The 24,169-nt window shown below is 44.7% G+C and overlaps 1 protein-coding gene across 5 annotated transcripts in view; it reads right to left on the bottom strand.

Moving 5' to 3' along the window:
- The window catches only part of MTA3 (metastasis associated 1 family member 3), a 121,478-nt gene that overhangs the window by 60,663 nt on the left and 36,646 nt on the right, over window positions 1–24,169 (bottom strand). For all 5 annotated transcript variants that reach the window (XM_057398536.1, XM_057398537.1, XM_057398539.1 and 2 more), the window contains exons 7-8: window positions 11,780–11,882; window positions 2,538–2,637 (exon numbers count right to left, since the gene is read on the bottom strand). In XM_057398536.1, the coding sequence (XP_057254519.1) occupies window positions 2,538–2,637; window positions 11,780–11,882 (203 nt within the window). The remainder of the gene's footprint in view (window positions 1–2,537; window positions 2,638–11,779; window positions 11,883–24,169) is intronic.

The following is a 24,169-nucleotide window of genomic DNA, read 5'->3' as shown; positions in this document are numbered from 1 at the left end:
AAATGCAAAGGAAAAGCTTGTTCATACTCTTCCTTTTGAAGAGACACCCAAAACCAGATTTACACCCTTAAAGTACCATGGTCGCTTCCAAACAAGCCCACCACAAGGAACAAGCGATTCCATCAACCTGCTTTGCTTTAACAGCTCTCACTGTCAGTGTATGCACTATGTGGTGTTTAGGAACGTGAAACAGGAAGTCTTCCCAGTTTCTTTCTCTTCTCGGAGATCAACTTCCATTACAGTGTGAAACACTGCCTCTGAGAAGGGCAGAAACGCAAGTGTCGGTTGGTTGCCTCACTGCAAAAGAACATTTACTCTCACCCGAGAAGGTAAGCACGGGTTGTTGCATGTCTTTGAGTAGGTTCTTCTCAAAGCACTGTTAGTTTCCTGCCTTGTCTCATTAATTTGCCCATGTTTTCAAACTAACGATACATGGAAGCAGCCTCTTACTTGCTGTGCATCTGCAAGACCTCCTTAACGTGTACACCCACCCTGAATTCACTCATGTTTATAGCCTTCACATTCACTGCGGTTTAGGTTTTCACATCAGCCTGTTTACAGCCATCTCTAATTGAAACAACTATTTAGGAATCCTGGAAAGGTGTGGTGTACAGAAATCCCATTAAGAACACTTCCAGTGCAAGGGTTATCTGCCTTGCATTAAGAATACAAGCAGGATCACTTTCTTAGTGTTACGCACCCACATCCCTTCCAAAGCACAAATGAGATACAGACTTTGCCAGAACTTGTGGTGTAACTGACTGCTGCTCAAAATATGCTCCCAATTAGCACGGGAACGTCTGACAGAGTAACTACTATGACGACAAATATGTCTTGTCTTAACTTGGAAGTACATTGCCAAAGAGCACAAGAGAAGGGTTTTTAAAAGCTGAGCAGGTAGGAAAATGGGGACAGACAAAATAAGTACACTTGGGGTGGCTTCTCTGGCGCCTCATTGTAAGATGTGCCTTTCATTAAGTGTAATGGAACTTAATGGATCATGTGCAGTGGAGAAACAGAGGACACTCAAACGCTAAATGCATCCCCTTCTTAGCAGCACTGCACATGTACTTTTAAACAAGAAGAAATTGCTATGAGGACGAACCTGCTCTATTAATCACTGCACACAGCAAGAAGGATGCACAATGTGTGGGATTTATTATAAACACTTAATCAAATGAAAACTTAATAAAATGGAAAATGTTAAAGAGCTGTTTTGATGGACAAATTAGACATTTAATGTGAACAGAACTGCACTGGTCAGATCAGCAAGTGTGAAACAGAAAGCGGTCTGAGTATTACTGAAGCCATCACCTTTTGCCACTGCCTTTCCTGCACTACCATAGTCCAGCTTAATCAGTTTCCTGTTTAATAGCCTTTGAGTACACTGAAAAATGTAAGAAATTAAACATTTTTCTCATGATATTACTGAATATATATTATCTGGAGTACAAGAATTGCCCCACGGAATCAAACCAGCCATCCACCTAGCCATAGCCAAGCAGTGCCAAGGGATGTTACTTAAGAGAAAAGAAGTAGCTAAGTCTGACCACGGTCTGAAGTCAATTCCCATTTCATTCCCCAGCGTCTCCAAACGTTGGGAATTAGGAAGGCTAGATGGCACACCTCTCCCTGTTCTCCTTAGCACCCACTTATGGACCTATGGTCCACAATTTTTCTAATCCCTTTCTTTTAACCTCATGATATTATCTGTTCCCACAGAATTCCTTTTGTTCTCACGTAGTTTTCCTGGCACCCTTTTATTACTGTGGCACATCTTGTCACCTCAGCTAATATGAATATACAGAGACAAACCTTTGGTCTGTAACAGATGTATTTTTAACTTTCTCTAAAAGATGTAGGTGCTCACATTACAGTGAATGCTTTAGCAAACTAAGGAAACATCCTAAAGGTATCTTAAGTAAACTATTCCTCAAAAAGTTGCTTACAAAGTCAGATTGCTTCTCCTTTATAAATGTACTGACACATGCATCTAGCACAAAATATCAAATCAATTTTCAATCAGCTTTATTACCACCTACTCTATATCACGTTATGGATCATTAGATTGAACGAATCCCTACACAATGTGTACTATGCACTCTGCTGAGCCTACTATCACATAAGAAGATACTTATTTGAAGAGATTCAGGTTAGATCTAAGGCAGAAGCTCTTCCCTGGGAGGGTGCTGAGGCGCTGGCACAGGGTGCCCAGAGAAGCTGTGGCTGCCCCATCCCTGGCAGTGCTCAAGGCCAGGTTGGACACAGGGGCTTGGAGCAAGCTGCTCCAGTGGAAGATGTCCCTGCCCATGGCAGGGGTTGGAGCTGGATGAGCTTTAAGGTCCTTTCCAACCCAAACCAGGCTGGGATTCTATAGAGTGATTTACAGTATGGCTACTAATAAACTTACAGGAAACACACACGCATCTTGCACGCAGGTATTGGGAAGGTGTCCAGAGGATGAGGACTCTGCAGTCACGCATACTGCTGAATTCCCCAATATAAAAGAAGCTGTAGGGTTTTAGGAAGCCACCTACCAGTGTGATGTCTCGGGAAGCAGCGGCTGCGCTCATGTGTAAACTAGGTTGCCTGACAGAACTACTGCAGTCCAATGCTCGAGCGAACGTGCCAACCGCACTGCAACAGAGAGACAACAGACAGTAAATCCACAGAAAGGTGTAACCTCTTTTTTCACTGTCAAACATATAAAGGTGTCCTTTTAAAAACAAAAGTGACGTCTTGCTACTCTTAAGATTTCAGATCTTTGCTAACACAGGACGATGTGATAAAGACAGATCACTAAACGCTGCACCAAACCCTCCAACCTTCTCCCCCAGAAGTAACAACCTCCCTACAAGAACAACAGCACAGAGACAGAAGATACTCTGAGAATCCCAACATTCCAACTTGTAATGTACCGTTTTTTTAGTAATTAAAAAGGCAAAGTTCCCATTCAGTTTGGGGTTTGCAAAAGTGACTACTACGTTCAAAATTACAAAGTCTGTTTAATAAAATAAAGGACACTGTTTAATAAAAAACAGCAGTTAACAGAAGGGGTTTCACCATGTTCCCATGAGGAAACTAGTGACATTTTGATCACTTCAGCAATGCACGTCTACTGCTTCCATTAGCGAGGCAAAGAAAGCATATTAAGCTAGTCTAAGGTACCCCCAAATCCTGCTTTTTCCACAGGTTTTAAGTAATAGTGCAATAAACAGACCTCTCAGCCTACTTAATAAAAGCATCCCAGCATTACTGAAATGCACGTGTTTCTCTCCAAAACTCTGCCTTTTTTTCTTTTCAACTCCACTTTTGTGGATGACTTGCACGTGGCAGTTATGTACTTACCGGAGCAACGAAAAGGAAGAGAGAGAGGGAATTACTGTGACCAACACTGTTAATACAGGGCTAGCCTCTGGACTAAGGACTGGAGCCTCCATCAGCAATTACACTGCCCACAGATTGTAAGTGCAGAAATACACCAGTGAGGAATGTCATTGACAGAGATCAACACAATGCCAAGCGTCACGTTACTGTGTACTGTAAACCTGATATTCAACAACAAAATAACGTGCATCAAGAGTTGAACTCATTAAGATGTATTACTGATCATGGCGAGACTGGCAATAACATCTGCTACGGCAACTTCATCCTGACTCTCAAAACATTTAATAGCAAATGCATGTTTCAGTACTCGCTGCCAAAACCTTACAAAACACAGTCAAGATTCAACAGCAGTGATTCACACACTCCAGATATTAACTGCCTCAGTTTCTAAAGGCTGTGGAATAAATAAGTTATATTCAAACACTGTTCCACAACCTTTGCTCCCTCTTTGCAAAGATGGCAAACATGTGCCAAGAACACACGCACACACACATTCTATTTTCTTCCTTTAAGCTTGGCACTACATAAAACAGTATTTGTTCACAAATCAGTCCCAAGAATAAGGTTCCATTGTGAACGCACTTCCTGATAGTCAGTCAGCCCCTTTAACCACGTTGGCATTGAGAAGGGTTGTAGCTAAACGGCCTTTCCTGTGACCCTTCTGTCGCTAATGTTCAACCCAGGGAAGCAGCACACGGCGTGACTGTATTTCCCTTCTCCTGCTACCTGCTAGCTCCTTATCTTCCTTTTGCATAATTAGTATTTCTAAACCAAAAGCAGGGTACGATCTGGAAATTCCAGCGAGCGTGTTCTCACAAGTCCCTCTCTGGCACGACAAACTTGAGGCTGATTTCTGGCCCTGAGAGCACGTGGATTACGCTGCCCGGTATGTAAAGGCAAAACGAAGACACACTGTAAAGCTAGGTTTATTCTGAATACGTGACAAAGAGGTAAGAACTGATGCACTGCCTGACACTGCTTCCTGTGCTGTGCTGAGTAGGAGAGGATCATAACCGTCAGAGCCATGCTGCGTTGGAGTGCGGGGTACATGAGGGCAAACCAAATGAGGTATCACCATAAAACGCAGGCAGCGTGCCATGCCGGGATGGGGGACGTGCCTGTGGCTCTATCTTGAAATCAGCATCACTTCCAGTTCACCTCCTTTTGGCTGTTAAACAGTAATTAGTGTCAGAACAGCGGTGCCAGGCAGCAGGACGAGCGACAGCGGGCATAACCCAAAACAAAGGAAGCTTCACATGAACACGAGGAAGAGCTCCTTTACTGTGAGGCTGGCAGAGCGTTGGAACAGGGTGACCAGACTGGTTCTGGAGCCTCCTTCCCTGGAGATACTCAAGAACCATCTGGGACACGTTCCTATGTACCCTGCTCTAGGTAACCCTGCTTGAGCAGGGAGGCTGGACCACATGAGGCAGGGTGGTTCCTTCAACCCGTACCGTACTGTGAGTCAGGGATACACAGTGCTCTGTGTAACCTAGCCATGCAATCCGAATCCAAACTCAATAGTGATTTTAGAAATCACTAAAATCCTTAATTTTTGGTGGCTTTTTTTCCATTTGAAATACAAATATGAGGAAAATACTGATACAAAGGTCAAACATTTCCTCTGTCATTTTTCCTTGCATGATTTTTCTTATAATGCCACCAAAGAATTAGTTAAAAAAGATGTTAAAGGGGAAAAAACCCACTAACCAATGCCTGCTTTGAGAAGAAACACTCTCATCTACTCCTTCCCTCTTTTAAACAGGACTTTGAGTTCAACAGGAACCAACAGTCCCCATGCCTGCCACAATGAGCCAAAGCCAGAAGGCACACAGTGAATTACAGAGGTGGCAGAGAGATGACACAATAAACAAGTGCTGTTATCAGCAGAGAGCTCACTCTTTGCACAGGCAGGATCAACAAGCAGGTAGCGGAGCTTTAAGGGTTAGACCAAATGATGCAGCGTGATCTTAATTAAGTTTTCCTCAGTTTAATTATCTTAAAGACCAGAACCAAGATCGGTCTCTCCAGGACTGGTAACAGATTGCAGCTGACAACCATACAAACATAAAGCAAATTGAGAGACTGCAGTGCCAGGCTCAGAGACCACCGAATAAACCCACAAATTCAGCAAAACTCCACAATACCCACGTCCAAAAACACCTGACAGTCTCGTGGCTGGGCATCCTGCACTGGGGCAAAACTTCAGGGTAGGTGCTGAACACACAAAACACTGCTCTCAATGCTCTCAACTTCTTACAGTTCAAGCCTGGACGTTAAAGGACGTGGTTGTTCCAGTTTCTGCCTTGGATCGGTATTAGTCAATCAAGTTGTGAACCAGTAAACAAGAGATTGTCATAAGCATCTCTAAATATTTAACTGCTGATCAGGAACTACTTTTGGAAAGGGCTGTTCTTTACCGAAGAAACTCCAGAACCACTGCAATTATACACCAGGAGAAAAACAGCCACTGGCTTTCACCAGCAGCCTGGCATCAAATCAGATCCAGCAAGCTCTGGATCCAGCCAAGTAGCTCTATTTTCCTCTTGTATTCCCAAAAATCCACCCAAGTTCCTTTTTAATCTGGATGCTCATCTGAAAACTGTTCACTTTTATATGTTGCTTCTCTGCTTCAGTGATAGAGGATGAGCAAGGGGGGCACTCTGGATGAATCTGTTTCGAGTGAACCACCTCTGTGCGTCCATGAATCTTCCTCACACATCTGCAAGCTAATGAAGGAGACCTGTGCCCCTCCTCGGAGTTATTGCTGCTGAGGAAAAGAATTAAGCGGATCTTTGGGGGTTTCCTACACATTAGGAAAGCTTTCTGTTTTCCGTATCATTTTGGCAACGTTCCCTTTCACTGCAAGCTGGAAACGGTCCTAAAAAGTCATGTCTTACACTGCTGTAAGTAACAGCATTTTACAGCCAGTTAATATCTGATTGCTCCTTAACAGTCTCGTGATGCTTAAAAATACTCCTTCAGTGGAGACCCGTATCCCCAGCACAATACTGACACTGAAAAAATCCTCCTGAGATTTTTACTACTGGAGAATGCAAAATCTGACATAAAGAACGCATTTAAAGTAAGATGCTGCTCCAGAAGACAGCTTTTCCTTGCATTTCTAAGCAGCTGTCTGTACAGTGCTACACTTCATTGTCATCACTTCAGGTCTTGATGGCACAAAAGGAGATGACATGATACACGAGAAGTCAGCTGCCACTGCTCTTTCTCTGAAAGATTCTCAAAGCTTGGGGTAGGGGCTGACGTTCCATATAACATCCCCTATGCACCACAGCTGGAACTTACGTTAAGTCTTTGTTATTCATCAGAAAGAGAGCCTGATACATACAGGCAGCTGCATTCACGGGGTAGGATTTAAGCAATCATCTGCACATCATCCTGCAATTTCACGCTCACGGAGATGTACAGCTCCCAGAAAGCAGGTCCATGAAAACGCTACTGAAGAATATTTTCCTTTACAATGCAATAAATCAAAATTCGTTAAAAACAAACAAAAAAAAATGCTGACAGAAATTCAGCTCCAAGTCTGAATTAGTTGTTTTCAAAAGAACTCGGTCAAGAAGAAGCAGAGTAACACAAAACGCAGGAAGGAAGAAACATCCATTAGCCAAGCATGATGGAGAGGCAGAAACGTAGTATTTTTGATACTCCTAGTAAGCATTATGTGAACGTATTTTTCCTTTTATTGCCAAACTATCTGCCTGCCATTAGGTGCTGTAATTCACGCTGCCAGCAAAGGTCTGGTTTTGCTAGTGCACCACTGGCATCAAGTTTTTCACCTTCTTTACCACGTAATTTTACGTTACAATTCCACCATTAAGTTTTATTACCTCTTTAATGAACTCCGATTTCTCTTAACTTCTCACCACCTAAAGAGAATCCAGAAAGAACTAATGCTGAAGCTTTCAAACCAGTCACTTCCAGGTATTTGTTTTCACTGATGAGCTCTGGGATTCTTGTCTACCGCCACCGACTACACCGAATGATCTTGCAATAACAGAACATTACTATCTGAGCACACTTTTACATGTTTATACATAACCTCAGTTGATGAGTGCATTCTTTTCCTTAATACGATGACACATTGCCAGCTGAAGCTGCACTGGGTTCCCTCCCTCACTGCAGGATAAATTGTTGTAACAAATACACCTCCAGATATACCGAAATACCACGAGCGCTTGCAACTAAATCAACAGTGAACAACAGAAGATTAATACAATCGCTGTCCCAGAGAAAATGGCAAAGTGGGAACAACTCAGGAAGGATCAAGCTCTAATGATGCACATGAAGAGAGTGCACGATTAACATTTAGTTTTCCATTCTTCTGTGACTTTACACCAAAAAAATAAGCAGGCATTGCAATGAAGATAAATGGGTTATGCTAACCAGAGGTACGCCGTGCCATTTGACTTGCAAAGAAATCAAAGAACTGCATTTTAAGGCAAAGATGCAGTGCTTTAAGGCTACTTAATTAGTCTTCAAAACTCTGTTTCAGTTGGAAAATGGCTGGGACCACAAATACCCGGAAAACAGCTTGATTTAGAGATATATCCTTCCAGAAGATTATGTTGGTAATGTAGCTAGATGAAGCAGAATAAAAGAACTAAGCTGTTAACTGTTCCACTGCATCATAAAGCACATAAACAGAACTAGAATGCACCAAAAACATATTATGTAATGAATTCCAGACCGAATTAGCAGATAGATAGAAAACAGGAAAAAACAGGCTAGGTCTGCGGCTCCCAGCATCTGTCCAGACCGGAGCTCACACCTCCCACCACATTTGACTCCGACAAACGAAAGACAGGACTATCAGACACACAACAGAGAAATTTCTATTTCCCAATACTATGCGATCTGGAACAGAGTTAGAAAGAGAACCTGAGATCTCACAAGGAAATGGAGTACTCCTTGTATATTAGGAATGACAAGAGACTGCTGACTGGAGAAAACAGGCTTCACCTGGATCAGTGTTTTAGTTCAAGGTAGGAATGGGTTTTCAAAGGGGCTGCACCCAGCATCTTTACCTACTGCACTTCAACCAACATCAAAGATGTCTTGTGGCACGCAGACTGGATTTCTGTGAAGTTAAACGTACCCATAGTATTTAGTCCACAGGAGCAGGCTGGAACTAGCCCAGAAATAAAACTGCTCAAAATGCGCATAGTGTGGATGCCAGGTCCTCAGCACCAAACGCTGCAATCCCTCAGATCCACTCTACTACACTGTACTGTTTGCCAATGTGGACAGACCTAAACTGCTCTTGCAGCTTCTCAGAGTCCCGTTCCTTAAAGCTGGTAGACACAAAAACTGACGACTCCACATTTGATGATTACATTTGAATGGAGTAGAAAACGGTGTCAGAATTCTCACTGCCAGAGCATAAATGACACTGCACTACCAAAAACCAACTCAAAACCAGTTTGATGCCTCAAGCTCCTCCGAACAGATGCAGATGCTTTTTGCTAGTTCAAGCAAGAGCCCTTGCCCAAATTATGCTTAAGTAGCAATAAGGTACTTTCAAGATTTGTAGGCAAGCAAGACTACTTAGGGAGCTCAAAGTTATGGATCCTTCCATTCAAGTACTCATATGCATTCTCCCAATCTCCAGTTTCTGGACAGGATCAGCAAATTCTACCTTTATATCCAGCATACTAGGGGCTTGGTGACAGACCCACACTGAACAAGCACACAAGGCTTTTTATTCCTGAGGCAGTAAACCTTGCAAGACCTGGGAAAGCCACATGCCTGAGTGCAAATTTGTGATGCCACCCAAATGCTGGGCAACCTGAACGCTGCCAGGGATGGGGCACCCACAGCTCCTCTGGGCACCCTGGGCCAGCGCCTCAGCACCCTCACAGGGAAGAGCTTCTGCCTTAGATCTAGCCTGAACTCGCCCTGTTTCAGTCTGAACCCATCACCTGATGTCCTGTCGCTGCAGTCCCTGATGAAGAGTCCCTCTCCAGCATCCCTGTAGCCCCCTTCAGACCCTGGAAGCTGCCCTGAGGTCTCCACACAGCTTCTCTTCTCCAGGCTGGATAGCCCCAGTGTTCTCAGCCTGCCTCCACACGAGAGGTGCTGCAGCCCCTGAGCATCCTCGCGGCCTCCTCTGGACTGGCTCCAACAACTCCATGTCCTTCTTGTGCTGGAGAACCAGAACTGCACACAGTGCTGCAAGTGGGGTCTCACCAGAGCAGAGCATGTGAAAAACATGCAGCACGTTAAAAAGGACCACATGAAAATGCTTCCAGAAAGTCAAACACAGCTACGTACACACAGCTCCCCAGAACGACGGCCAGGAAAGCAGTTAGGAAAAGGCTCTTATTACCAGAATTTCAGGTTTGCAAAACTAAAGGCAACCAGAGAAACGTCATTCCCTGGAAACCCAGCAGGCACAGCCAGTGCCCGGTGAACTGCAGTTAGGCCACAGCACTTCTGAGTCTGTAAGCAGTTTACCAGACCATAATACCAACTCTGCTGTTACCCAAGAAGCTTTTAATGGTCCAGTATAATGAAAGCTTGTACCTGCAAGCACACAACTGAATTTAAAGCTGCCACAATCATTAAAGGAGAATGGCTCCTCCAAAAATTGGTCAAAATTGGTCTCAGAAGCACTTAATGCAACAGCAAGCTGATCTTGCAGCCTGGGAATAGAAATGTATAGGAGCCTGGGAACAGCTTCTGTCAGTTCAAAAGCAGCTTCCAAAGGCAAAGGGAACTTGGTGGATGTACATCGATGAAGTGGTACCCTAGTAACATCTGATTACGGACGGTCATCAGCGACTGCCTGCCAAAACATCTTGGACAGCCGTGATTTACCAGCTATGACCAAGAGCCATTCCTGTCGTAACAGAAACCTTTACAGAGAGGAATACATCCTTGGTCAGGGCATGGCACAGGATGTCTTAAGGAAGGTGAAGAAGAGAGGAGAATGTTTTTCCTCTAGAATCTCACTTCTTCCCTTTCACTTCCCTGTAGCAGCCTGGGAACACTGTCAGCTTCACAGGACACTGTTTCAGCCTCTGGAGGGGCTGCAAAACGGGGAGCGAAGGGATGCGAAGGCAATGCATGAACTCTTACAAAATGCACGTAACCTTCACGTGGGTGGTTTTTTTAGGGCACCCCACAATGGCTTGCCCACACACGTCCGGGTATTCTATTACTGGTGATAGAAGCAGTTCTGTTTTCTGGGTTCTGCTCTACAAGAGCACTTCTCAGGCATTGTGATCCTCTGAAAAGATGCATTTTAACACCTACACCCGTCTGGCTTGCTTGGAAATTTAACAGGGGCAGGCAATTCTCACTGCTGTTTAGAAAGGATACGGCACTGCAAAGTCAAGGAGAGAGAAAAAACCCAGGTGGGTCAGTATCTGAACTGTAAGAAAATAAATCAGCAACCCGCTTCCCCAAACATGAGCTGTAAACCACGAAGCAACATCTCCATTTCCTTTCCTGAAATGCTTTGTTCAAAAGGGAGAAAGAATAAAGAACAAAAGCTGGAAACAATGTGAAAGGATTATCTGCCTGAGAAGATCTGAGACTACGCTGTGCAGCCAGGTTATAGAAAACACACGAGATAGAGGGATTGAGGATAAGTTCCCTGCGTTAGCTGGCAGTAACAGTTCTGTGCCATCACTGCAACAGTACCTTCGTACTATATTACAGTTACAGGTCAGGCAAAACATGCTGTATGCTATGAGTGTAGCGCTGTCCTTCAGTTAAGAAGCCTAAAGACCTTTGAGAGTCTTCTTTTTACATATAGAGAAATAATTCAGGTACTGATGAATTCCAAAGGCTTTGATGCTCCTCTCGTTTAATTTATAAATTAAATTTCAGTTGCAAAATGGAACTGACCACGTTTTTTTCCACTAACAAAATACATCCCAGCTTTTATTTCAACATCCACCCAAAATAGCTGCACTGCACATTACTCAGCTTCAATGCAAACCGGGCAAGTTCTGCATCCATTTCATCTGTTAACGTTTTCTTGAGTTCTACTCTTCACTTTCATTTTACACTGCAAAATCCCAAGTGTTATAATCCAAGACAGAAACCATTCAGCACTGAAATCCCGTTTCGTTTAGTCTGAGGGGAAAACAGAGGGATGTCTCCATTTCAAACAGCAAACGCTACTATAACCTGAAATACAGGGAACGTAGCGTTATTCCAAAACTCTTTTCCTCTCTGCTGTTTTGGTAGCTTCCATAAATATGCAGAAGGTTATGGTCTGGTTTTCTTTTTTAGCTAACAGTGGGAAAGAGAAGGGCTCACAAAATGGCAAACAAGTTGAGTAATGCGATATAGGGGAAAAAAGAGTCAGTAGGAAAAGGAAAAGGAATTTGGTTTTATGAGAGGATTTTAATCTTACCGTGCTACAACTAAAAACTGGTCAATCTGACGGTCAGTAAGGGGGCTATCTGGATCCCATACTTTTACTTCCAGCTTTGCCTGTTCTCTGTCATCTAATTCTCCTGTCAAAAGGTAGATGGGACAAAACACTTATTACAATGTTTTCCTCGGTGTATTTCTAGTACTACGTTTAAAAGAGACATTGTACATTTTTAAACATACACACAGTACTTAACAATCAGCAGTTATCCATTTAAATTTCATAAGGCAGCATCAGTAAAATAAATATCTTCCCTTAACATCAGCATTTCAGTTTAAGGAGGCACAGTACCAAAGAACTTTAATAACATGTGATTATAAACGTGAAACCATAACCTGAGTAACCAGCGGTTTCTTTAAATGGCTTCTCAACTATACAAAAGTTACCGTTTCACTTAAGCCACATTAAAATTAATGTTACACTTAGCCAGCTTCAGCAATTAAATTATATCCAATTTGTATTCTATGCCCCAAACCAAAAAGCATTATGAAAAAATGCTGTCTACCACAGTGAATTACTGTTTCACCTCTTGCTCTCAGCCACTACGTTATTTGTATTGTTAACACAAGTCATACTATTAAAATTGCGGTGTACATTAACTAGTTATATCTTCTTATAAGACAACCTGTAAGGCCACAGCACAGGAAGGTTACTATACACTGCATCATCATTTCCCAACTCCAGTTGTGAAGCGTGAGACTGCTGCAACGATCCACATTCCTAGGGAAGCCTAAATCTTGCCTTGACCACTTGACTACTGCACCAGTAACTTACACTGTAAAATGAGAAACACCACAGAGAATGATGAAGTACATTCTACTATATTCCACCACATATTCTACTAGTACAGGAAAATTCACCCGTGGGATGTGGCCAACACATCTGTGGCCACAACAGACGACAAGAGCGAAGTTAAGATCATTGTCTTTCCTCGGTGTTTTATCATCCCAGTGTGTTCTTCCTTCACCGAGCATGTGAAAGCTTAGCTGGCTGCCAGTACTTGTCTTTGACTCATATGAGCGACTACAAGCATAAAAACCTGTTCTCAAATACAGCCATTCCATTTCCTTTGAAAACCTAGGCGTGTGTAGTCTCCCTCTGAGCACACAGATAGCTTTTGTCTGTGCTACTGCTGATGACTTCACGAAAACAGTCACTCTGAACACACAGCATCATCGAGACATGAAATAACCTGTATACTTAAGAGCCTGGAAGCAGACTGCAAGCCAGGCACGCCTCTTCTGAAACCAGCTCATATAGATGGCGAGTTTCTCTAGCACGTTCACTCTGGAAGGAAATGAAAACGCGGTATGTATATTTATCCCTATCAACCACACAAGTTAGAAGTGCACCGTGCTGCCTGGCTAATGCTTCAGGAACAAACTTCACAGTCACATTCTAAGAAAAAGGCAGTAAATTGCTTTCTTCTGATACATAGGCGATCAAGAATTGCCTGCCTAATGGGACTTCTGCTTAAGCGAATTCAAACCCGGTACTGGAGACAAACTGTTAACTTCTGGCAAGCTTGGGTAGGATTTTAGCTCTATAAACTTATTCGGTGGACTACAGACCTGTCAATACATTCATTTTTTCCATCTGTGACAGACGCATTGTGGGGGATGTTCCACATTTTATAAATAATCTCCGAGCGCTTCATTTCAATCTGTTAATATATAAGTTTTTCAACGTCTTTAACGCTAGTTAACCGTTTCAGGACATCACACCCTGGAGATCCTATCGAAACTCGGGCAGGGTGTACTTCCCACAAAGAGGAAACCTCACACTAGCACAGCACAAGCAGTCTAACCGAACGTGTCGCTCTCCTCAAGCAGGTTTGCAAAGAGGTGACCCAAACTGCAGTGCTCCGCATCTTCCTTCAGCTGGAAGCGATTCACCAACTGCTACTGCAAGATGTTGTAACTGGTGATGAAGGTAAACGTGAAATACGGCCAAACGGTGTTTTGTACTGGCAGTAGACATCAACAGCACGTGAGCAATGGAGTATCGCTACCAAAAGAATCCAAACACATATAATGCAGTATTTGCAATATTAAATATTACTGCAACAATGGTAGATAGAAGATTTCAGAAAATACGTGGTTGCTGCCAAACTGCCCTAAAAAATGGCTTCATTCCCCATTTTCTATTTAAATGGCAGGATATTCTCACTGAACCAGGACAAAAGTAGCCTAACAGAGACCGGATCATGGAGGCAGTCAAGTGGGGCTACAGAAACCCCCTAAAAAGGTATGTCAGGAGTAAAGATTTTGTTTAACTTCCTTTTACCGTGTTGACAGAATGGGTACAGGAGGGTCACACCAGCAGGTCTTCTTTTCAGAAGTCTTCTTTCAAACAAGAAACTATAAACCTCCTCTTTGCTCCTTGGGCTGTGCGCCCTTAGTCTACCATGCCTAACTTACTCTACAAGTTGCCACAGTATTAATTCCTTATATTGCAAACTCAAGGACACAAACAGAATGGGGGAGTGTCCTGGTTTAAACCCAGCTAGACGGCTTGTTCACTCACTTCCCCCCCTTCTTGCCCTCCCCCTACTCCCGGAGGGACGGAGAGGAGAATCACAAAGAATGCAACTCCCCCGGGTTGAGATAAGAACAGTTTAGTAACTAAGGTATAACACAAATCACTACTGCTACCACCAATGACAACAATGATAAAGGAAATAACAAGGGAAGAGAATACAACACCTCACCACCAGTCGACTGATAACTCGCCCCCCCCCAGCCCGACCAAGCACCGACCGATACCTCCTCCAACCCTGCAGTCTCCCAGCCCTGCCGGCTAACTCCCAGTTACCTCCTGGGCATGACGTGCTGTGGTATGGAATACCTCTTTGGTCAGTTTGGGTCAGGTGTCCTGTCTCTGCTTCCTCCCGCCTTCCCCTCCTCCCTGACAGAGCATGAGGCTCACAAAGTCCTTGGTCAAACCAAAACATCTCTATCAGCTTTGTTCCTGAGCCGAAAGTCAAAACACTGCACTGCACCAGCTACCAAGGAGGAGGAAAATGACTGCTACTGCTGAACCCAGGACATTATCCACCCCTTACTTCATACCATTCACGTCATGCTCAGACCCCACATTTTCAATATACCCTCACTCTTAGTGCATGGACCAGACTCTATAAAGCTGCTGAATCCATCTGGTCCATGATGCCAGGCTCCATCTCTTGTAACAGTCTTCCAGAGCAGGAGAGACTGTGTGCAGTGTTCACACTTGTGAATAACCTGGGCAATAGTGTCAATTGCTAAGTCCACCCCTCAATCATGAGTCCATCTCTATGTTGCATCTCTGCCCCGATGGCCTGAAGTGCCATGGGCCCACCAGGCTCAACATAATTCACTGTCCCCTTCAGCAGTTTCTGCAGCTTGTTGCTGGGGACTCCATACAGCTGCCTTCCATCTCCGATGCTTCCAAAGCACTGGAGGGGCCCAGTGGACTAGATACTTGCCCATTCTGTCCCACACACCCTGCCACTCATGACTGTCCAGCCTTGGAGAAAACCTCTTGGGTCCCCCTATATCGTCGTCTAACCCCAGACAAGACCCAAACCTGACTCTGCTTAACCTTTGAGATCAGACAAAATGGTGGTGGGTAGAACACACTCTGTGTGTGTGTCAACATGCTGATCCCCATCACAATCAGCAGGCAGGTCCCAAGGATACCCAAAGGCCATTCAAAACCTTCATAACTCTCAGAGGATGCTGCTGTACTTGTCACTGGGGCTGGTGTAGCTGCTGTGCTTGCCGGCTCTCCCACCGCCAGCTTCTCTTTCCCTGAGTCCAGCTCTTCCTCCTCTGCCTTGCTGGGAAATGCTGCGTGGTCTCCTGCATCCTCCTGGGGCTCGGCGGGCGGCTGCCGGGGGATGCTCTCGGCCGTCGCGGGGCTGCGCTCGGCTCCTCCGCGGGGCTCGGCTCCTCCGCCGCCTTCTTCCGCTGCTCTGCAGCCGCTTCCTTCCGCTCCCCGACCTCCTCCACCGGCAGCCGTCCCCTGGCGGCCTCCGGCCCCGCTCCCGCCGCCGCTTGGTCCCCGGGGCCGCTCTCCCGGGTCGCTCCCGCAGCCGCCGGCTCCAGGGGCCGCTCCCCCTCGGCTCCCCGCAGCCTCACGAAGATGGAGAGTAGGGTGAGGGCCAGGACGGTGAAGAGCAGCCGGACGGCCAGGTACAAGTCCACGGCCACGTCCGTCCCGCCCTGCTGCTGGAGCCCACCCGTGTTACAAGCCATTGCCATAAAGCACAGTGAGACAAGAACCTTAGCCCAGGCCCCACACTTGATAAACACTAACACAGCAAATACCGGCTCTAAGTTACAACATTCTGAAGCTGTGAGATCAAGAGAAACAACTCTGAGAGCCAATAAACCACCATTGTGACGAGTGACCATTAATCCGGTCAGATCTGTCGTTACCTCAACCCCTCGAGCCCCACGTGGGGCGCCAAAAGGAACTGTCGTGGTTTAAACCCAGCCAGACGGCTTGTTCGCTCACTTCCCCCCCTTTCTTGCCCTCCCCCTACTCCCGGAGGGACAGAGAGGAGAATCACAAAGAATGCAACTCCCACAGGTTGAGATAAGAACAGTTTAGCAACTAAGGTATAACACAAATCACTGCTGCTACCACCAATGATAACAATGATAAAGGAAATAACAAGGGAAGAGAATACAGCACCTCACCACCAGCCGACTGATAACTTGCCCCCCCAGCCTGACCAAGCTCTGACCGATGCCTCCTCCAACCCTGCAGTCCCCCAGCCCTTCCGGCTAACTCCCAGTTACATCCTGGGCATGACGTGCTGTGGTATGGAATACCTCTTTGGTCAGTTTGGGTCAGGTGTCCTGTCTCTGCTTCCTCCCGGCTTCCCTCCACCCTGGCAGAGCATGAGGCTCACAAAGCCCTTGGCCAAACCAAAACATCCTTGTCATGAGCTCTGTTTCCGAGCTGAAACTCAAAACACTGCACTGCACCAGCTACCAAGGAGGAGAAAAATGACTGCTACTGCTGAACCCAGGACAGGGAGTTTAACTTCTAACGCTTTCAGTGCTGCATCAGAGAATTTGTTTTACAAGCATTACCTTTCCCCACCACCACACCAGGTCCAGCTCCCGAGAAGTGCTAAGCTACCTTCTTGAATGGCTGGTATGACACACTAGTGTATCCAATTGATTTTGAGCACTGCTTATGGTATTATTACAGCCAATCTGACCCTGAAGATTCACTTTACTGGGAAACACAAGTAAAAGGCCAGAAATGCACCCGATTTTCTCCTCATCAATCATTTGATGCCACACTTCACGTGGTTCTCCTCTAATAAAAAAAAAACACCCCAAAAAAACCCAAACCAAGCAAACAAAGCACACAAAAGATAGAAACCCCCCAAAAAAATTCAGTTCTGCATTTCGGTTGGTCTTTTTAAACAGAGGAAAGTATGATACATCCCCCCCATCCTGCCCCCCCAACAAGAACAGTTCTACAGAAATAAACCAAATGCTACTTTTAACCAAATGCAATTAAGACGATCTGCAAGAAATTAAAGACGCACTTAGTCAGACTTCACTTCCTGTAGATAAATACCCCCAAGGTAATTAATTCAGCACGATTCTATGTTCTTCTTGCAACGCAGATTGATTCTTCTTCTTAATATAGTGCATAAAACTATAAGGTGGCCTTCAGTGCAAAGGCAAGGATAAGTGTTCAACTAAAAGAGAAGAACCTGCAACACGAAGCAGGAACATTGCTTGGAGTGCAGCTATTTTAATTTCACAGGTAGGGAACGATGCTGCAATGTTGGATCCTTCTAAGAAACTGAAATATTAAATCTACAAGGTGGATTCTTTAAAAAAAACTGTTTTCAAGGAAACAACTCCACTTTTAATGACAGACAGGTGATGCGGTACCCAACTGAAAAACAGCTATTGCTCAGGGCCAAAGTCTTACCCATAAATTCTGCACAATTCGCCCCATTTTTCCCAATGCCTTTTGAGTCTCCTTTCCCAGAAGTACCTCAGCAGTCACTTCAACCCAAATATACAAGCTGAACATCTGCAGTGCTTATCTTTCTGAGTGAATCCCATCTTTCCTCATATGCAAAACAGAGGTACTGGCTGCTAAACCCTTCATCGCATGGGACAGAAACTCTGTAGCTGTGATTTTTTGGTCACACTAAGAAAGCAGGCATATCCACGGACAGCAGTTGGACACGAGACCAATAGGTTGTACAGCAGAGCTCCTCCTACTATGGAAGCTCATTCAGGGCTCGGTACAACCTCTTGAAATCAGGCACAGGAGCATGAAGGCATTTGTAGATGTTTATATACCTGTAATGCTTAGCAGGTATCTAAGAAGTAAATTCAGCGTCTTCATCCCTGAGTTTCAGTTTCATACCTGTGAAACGGGAATATCTCTTGGCTGCACTGCAAGGATGTCTAACAGAGGTACTTGTCAGCTCTTACCCTCCCTTAGGGCAGGTGCAACAAAACTGTTGCTGACATATGGGATCAGATTTAGCAGATACAGCATTTAGATGACTTCTGCCAGAACTCTTTGCCAGTATGCTAACTGCAGGTGCTCCTAGATGTGTTTTAGAGCATCGTTTCATGTGTTGAGATTGAAAAAACAGCCAACTCATCACTGAAATGGAGGCTTCAATTCATGAACCACCTTCCCATGCTGCTATTAAGACTGTCTGTCTGCAAGCTTCTCCTCTAACTCAGAGGAGGAAAACAGCATCACACTGGATTTTCTCCTACCGTCCAGGTATAAACAAAGTTCCGGGTATTAAGCCTGTCTACAGTAAAATCGGAGCTTTCTCCTTCAATGAAGAGTTCATTAGCTCCCCTCCAAGGCAGCCAGCATAATCCTACTGCAGAAAATGAATTATGCACTCATGCACAGAAGTTAATTACCACCCAGCTTCTCGCAAACAACCTAACAGGGAGGAACATACAGCTGAACAGAGAAAGCAGGTTATAAAACATCAAAGGAACTGCCATAGGGAGACTACACTTAACGGGAGGTATAGGAGGAAAGCCATCTTTCGGGTGGATGAACAAACCATCTACTGACACTTAATGAGTTCAGCTCTGTGTAAGTGGAATTCACGGTAAACAGCGCGCTGACTGCTGGCCTCAGCTAACAGAAACTGCACTCCTCCTCGCTATAAAAGCTCTGCAGACACAGAATTCTCAGTACTCACTTATCATTTGCGATTCCCCCCAGCACTGATAATCACAAATCAGCCAGGAAGCGGCTCTAAAGCTTACACTTAACTCTGCCAAAAATAAAACTGAGTTATGTGCGAATAACGTGTCTGATCAAAGCAACACGAGAAAGCCGAGATTATTTTAGAAGGGTAGGCAAGAGGAAAGTTATCCGTTTACCTTTCAGCCGCAGAGCATCCCCCCCTTTAGCCTGCCTGACAGATACACATGCAAGATTTCATTAGCCATTCACATAATGAGTTGCCTGTTTACACGCATCTTATGGTACAGCTCAATTTGGGAACGTAATGCTTGTCTGAAGACCAGAAATCAAAACCAAGCTGTATAAAGACTACTTGTACAGGGACTATAAATTAAAGATACCAGGCGATACAAGCCCATTATTTGTCTGCAGTAATTCAAACTGCTACTGAGCACAGTCCCATCACCTCCTACCCTCTAGAGCTCAGGTCTGTGAAAAAAATGCAGTCATCCTTCACTTGACAAACCCTTTGGGAATTAAGATCACCTCCAACTCCAAGGAGCTTGGTGCTCAGCCTTACAGTACCTATAAATCAATCACCGACGACGGAAAGACAAGACTTCACAAAGCACTCAAAAGAGCTTTAATTCATCAAGTTCTAAACTCCTAGGAATAAACAGAAAGAATTACAGCTGGGCTCAGAATAAACTAAACTGCACCCATGCAGTAATGACCAGCTCCTCCCTAAATGCTGCATCAAGAAGACCTGGCTTATGTGAATGCCCAGTGCTGGAAGAAAGAAACAAATTAGGCCGCCTCTTCCCCAAAACCCTGTAGAACAGTATGCAAAAAGGGACCTCCACAGGTCAGATAACAAGGAAACATAATGTCCTACAATCACAGTATTCCTCACTTTATAGCCCTTTCATTAAATCACATTTAGGTAGAATCTCCATTGTCACAAAAATTAACTAATAAAAAGTCAGCCCTTTCATTTTAGCTTTTTATGGCAAATCTAAAGGCAACGACCTAAATTACCATACTGCATAAAACTACAAGGTCACCTTCACTTCAAAGGCAATTGTAGGTATTCAACTAATGAAAAGATACCTGAAATTCCCCTTTATTCTGGAATTAGCTTCTTGTTCTCCTTTGACATCTGTGAATAAACCTGAACAGCGTGACCTGCACCAAGGTTCCCCACCCCGCACTCCCATTTGAGATGATGTTCTGGGTGGGAGACACTGTGCAGTGGTCTAGCACCTATTCCAATCTGAACACAGAACGACTATAACAGCTTTTCTGAACGCCTGAAATACCACCACAGGCAGTAATACACTTCTTAGGGAAGCAGGATTCTGTGTATAAATAGTGACAGTACCATACTCCATGTGAATATTAACTGTATTTAAAATACTTAGACCACAATGCATAGACGCAGGAGTCTATAAAAAACCCAACCACCCACTAGATCAAAATGAAATCTCGGGGTCCTGCAATGTTTGTATTTAAATAAGTAAAATGAATTACTATGATTTATGTTATAAATATGTAAATTCCCCCGGACCACAGTTTTCTGGAGATAAATGGGACTACTCAATTGCATAAATTTAACCAAAACATACCTTTGAAAGGAATTTTCTCCCTGGGATGAAATGTATTTTGACTTGTTCAAGTGTAAAAACTGCATTTCATCTGCAGCTGATACTGGGTTTTCATCTTCCCCAGAAGAAACTTAAATGAAAAAGTGGAGCTTACAGCAGAACAGCAAAGGAAACAAAAACCTCAACTTGCAGTAAAGTCCATTTAGGCCAACTCACTGAGGCAGAAAATAACAGCAAAGTCAATTAAACACTAAGCTATTGCTGCCTGAGACGCGACTTGAGTGCTCACCTGCGTTACGCTGTTTGAGATAATGAGCATATATGCAACATCTAACAAGTAACTGTACCCTGACTACCCCACAGAACTCATTTAGTATCTGAACAGCTTCAGCCAGGGCTCTATAGGTATAAGTATTTCCAACAGCAATCACGCGCAAGATCGCACACCAACAACGCAGCACAGACCATACATGCTGCTCACTGAAAAAGGGAAGACAGCTACTTTAGCTGCTGCCCTCAAGGTCAAGTCCAGAGGAGGCCACGAGGATGCTCAGGGGCTGCAGCACCTCCCCTATGGAGACAGGCTGAGAACACTGGGGCTGCTCAGCCTGGAGGAGAGAAGCTGCGTGGAGACCTCAGAGCAGCTTCCAGAGTCTGAAGGGGGCTGCAAGGATGCTGGAGAGGGACTCTTCATCAAGGACTGCAGCGACAGGACAAGGGGTGATGGGTTCAGACTGAAACAGGGGGAGTTCAGGTTAGATCTAAGGCAGAAGCTCTTCCCTGTGAGGGTGCTGAGGCGCTGGCACAGGGTGCCCGGAGGAGCTGTGGCTGCCCCATCCCTGGCAGTGCTCAAGGCCAAGTTGGACACAGGGGCTTGGAGCAAGCTGCTCTAGTGGAAGGTGTCCCTGCCCACGGCAGGGGTTGGATCTGGGTGAACTTTAAGGTCCTTTCCAACCCAAACCATTCAATGATTCTATGTTGCTGAGAAACATAAGGTTGATAACAAACATAGGAAAAGATGCCTATGCCTCCTCAAGAAGCTGAAGACAGCAGGAAATCATGGCTCTAAAACTCCAACTGACTTCTCTTCAAGCATAAAAACTTGAGAAAGGAAGGCCTGCTTTTACAATTCAGGGCAGGGACAGGGAGGGAGGGGGAGGAAAAAAAGACCACTAAACGATCCCCAAGCAGCACGACATGCACAACCTCAGCTGCTGAACTTCTAAGATCCGTTTGCTGTAAAGCACAGTTTCAAACCCTTCTGATTTATCATTTGACTGCTAGCATAGAGGTTGTGAATGATCTGAGAACTGAGGCTCAGAAATTTACATTACCACGTTATGTGAGCATAGTGCTCGTATCAGAAGTATATAAGGAGGAACCGACTTAATCCATGTAACTGCTAGCTTGATCACAATGACAGATGCACTTAATACCTCAACCAACTGTACCAAAAGGCAAAAACCATTTTAAAATAACACTGTTGAAAAGACTTCAGAAAAAAGTCTGGTTTCTAATGCAAAGTTTACAAACACCTCATTGAGCTGCTGCAGGACATGTGGCTACGGCTTACCCCTTCTTCTGCAGGATTAGGCAGAAGTAAAGGGAATCTTCACTGACAAAGAGGCACAAAGAGGCACTCACATGGGCTTGAATTTACAGTAAAACTCACCAAAGGCTATAAACATGCATCTAGCTGCCCAGAACAGAAATCACTAACCCAACTCGCTAGGAAAGAGATGGACAAGACTGACATAAAGGATATTATAATCCTATTAAAATCTGACATGCACACCACCATAGAGAGTATTTTATTATTCGTGGTGATCATGCATTTGACAGTTAACTATGCAAAATTAACTCCACTGAGCTTACTACAAGACAAAACCCTGCCAGCTGGACACGTAACCACCATATTTCAGTTTGCTAACCCTCAAGAAACAGTTCTTTCTTTTAGAAGATGCTCTAGAAAACATCACATGTTAACTTGAAGTCAAAAGTGCAACCACCAGAAACTCCCGTTTGAGAACAAAACGTATCTGAGTGCACATCAACAGGAGTTTTGCTCCGATGTGTTTATTACCTGTGTGAAGATTCATCTCAACTAACTTAAACATCCTCCGATCTAGTGCAGAAATCCACCTTCAGCTGAGATGAATCAATTCTAGACACCATTCTTCTACTCTGACCTGGTCCTCTCCAGCCCCACATGACTTTCCCAGCACTCGGAATCCTTACAGCAGGCACCACGGGCAGAGCCAGAGGAGCAGACCACTGGACACAAGCAATTCATTAGCAGTAAAACATTCCTACCAGGTACTTCCCACTGTTCAGATAAGCCTGTGCACACTGAGAGTGCGAGCAGCTGCCCCCGTGATGCTGCCCAGGATAACACAGGTCGGGAATCTTTTTGTGCCCAAAGACACTCTTGAACCAGCTGAGCAACTTGAAGGCAGGCAGGGAACGTTCAGAGGCTAACTGCCTCTCCAACCCACTTTCAAGGTGGTGGGTTTGTGCCAAATCCCATAAATTACCCCGTGTTTTTACAAGAGAAACAGCACTGTTGAAGGTCAGTAGCTGCTCCGTTACACTGAATCACACTGTGCATATGTTACACTTTTCCTTACGTCGCCGTATTCTAATCTAACTATATTGAAGAATTTTGGTAGGTATTAATGTTGTTAGCTTAACGCTGGTGTTTGCACTTCCTAATCTCTGGGTGTCCTTTTATTTTCAGACTGAGATTTGCTAAAAGCTCAGTGTATTGTCCCAAGCCTTCATGGAGAAAGTCACTTGAAACTGAGCATGCTAACGGCAGTGACTGAACATATACAAAGAAGTGATCCCAGCACCACCACTGGAGGGAAGGTGACCAAGTAGCAGCTCGAGGTTTCCCTTGCAGCTTCTCTTAATAGAAGTCTCTAGCCCAGCCTGCTCTTCAAAGCAGGCTCGCAGGGGCTTGGAACTGGACAAGCTTCCAACCCACACCAGTCTATGACTGCGGGACCCAAGCCTGGATCAGTATGTAGATGTGACCTAATGAATGCTCAGTAAAGGTGGATGATCACTTCCCTTGATCTACAAGCTACATGCCAGGGGACACAGCCCAGGATGCTGCTGGCCTCCTTTGCTGCCAGGGCACATGGCTGGCTTACATCCATCCTCCACCCACCTGCCAGCACCCCAGGGCCTTTCCCACAGAGATGCTCCCCTCATCCCCCGGTACATTTCACACATCTATGGAACACGTGACTAGAAGTACCTTCATATGCTGTAATTTTCCCTTCAGCTAGAACAAAATTAATGTCATCTCAAAACACAGAGGAAGAAAACTGCCCTTGTGACTGAGGCACGCTACCAGCTAGAGGTTTACTGGGATATTTCAAGTCTTGTCTCTCCTCTTTCCCCCTCCTATCGGCTACAACATTGTCCAGATTTCAGAGGGCATTCCAATGACTAGAGTCTTCTCTGATAGCCAAGACTCAAAAGACCTCTATACTACCTAAGGGTCTAAGACCTTGGCAGTATGATCTGTTTAAAAAAGGAGCGAGGAAGGGAAATTCACGTTAACTGT

Source organism: Pezoporus wallicus, unplaced genomic scaffold (assembly GCF_028554395.1).
Source record: "Pezoporus wallicus isolate ANWC-B61680 ecotype Strahan unplaced genomic scaffold, APGP_CSIRO_Pwel_v1 contig_11493, whole genome shotgun sequence".
Lineage (NCBI taxonomy): Eukaryota > Metazoa > Chordata > Aves > Psittaciformes > Psittacidae > Pezoporus > Pezoporus wallicus.
This window is presented reverse-complemented; position numbering and strand designations above follow the sequence as displayed.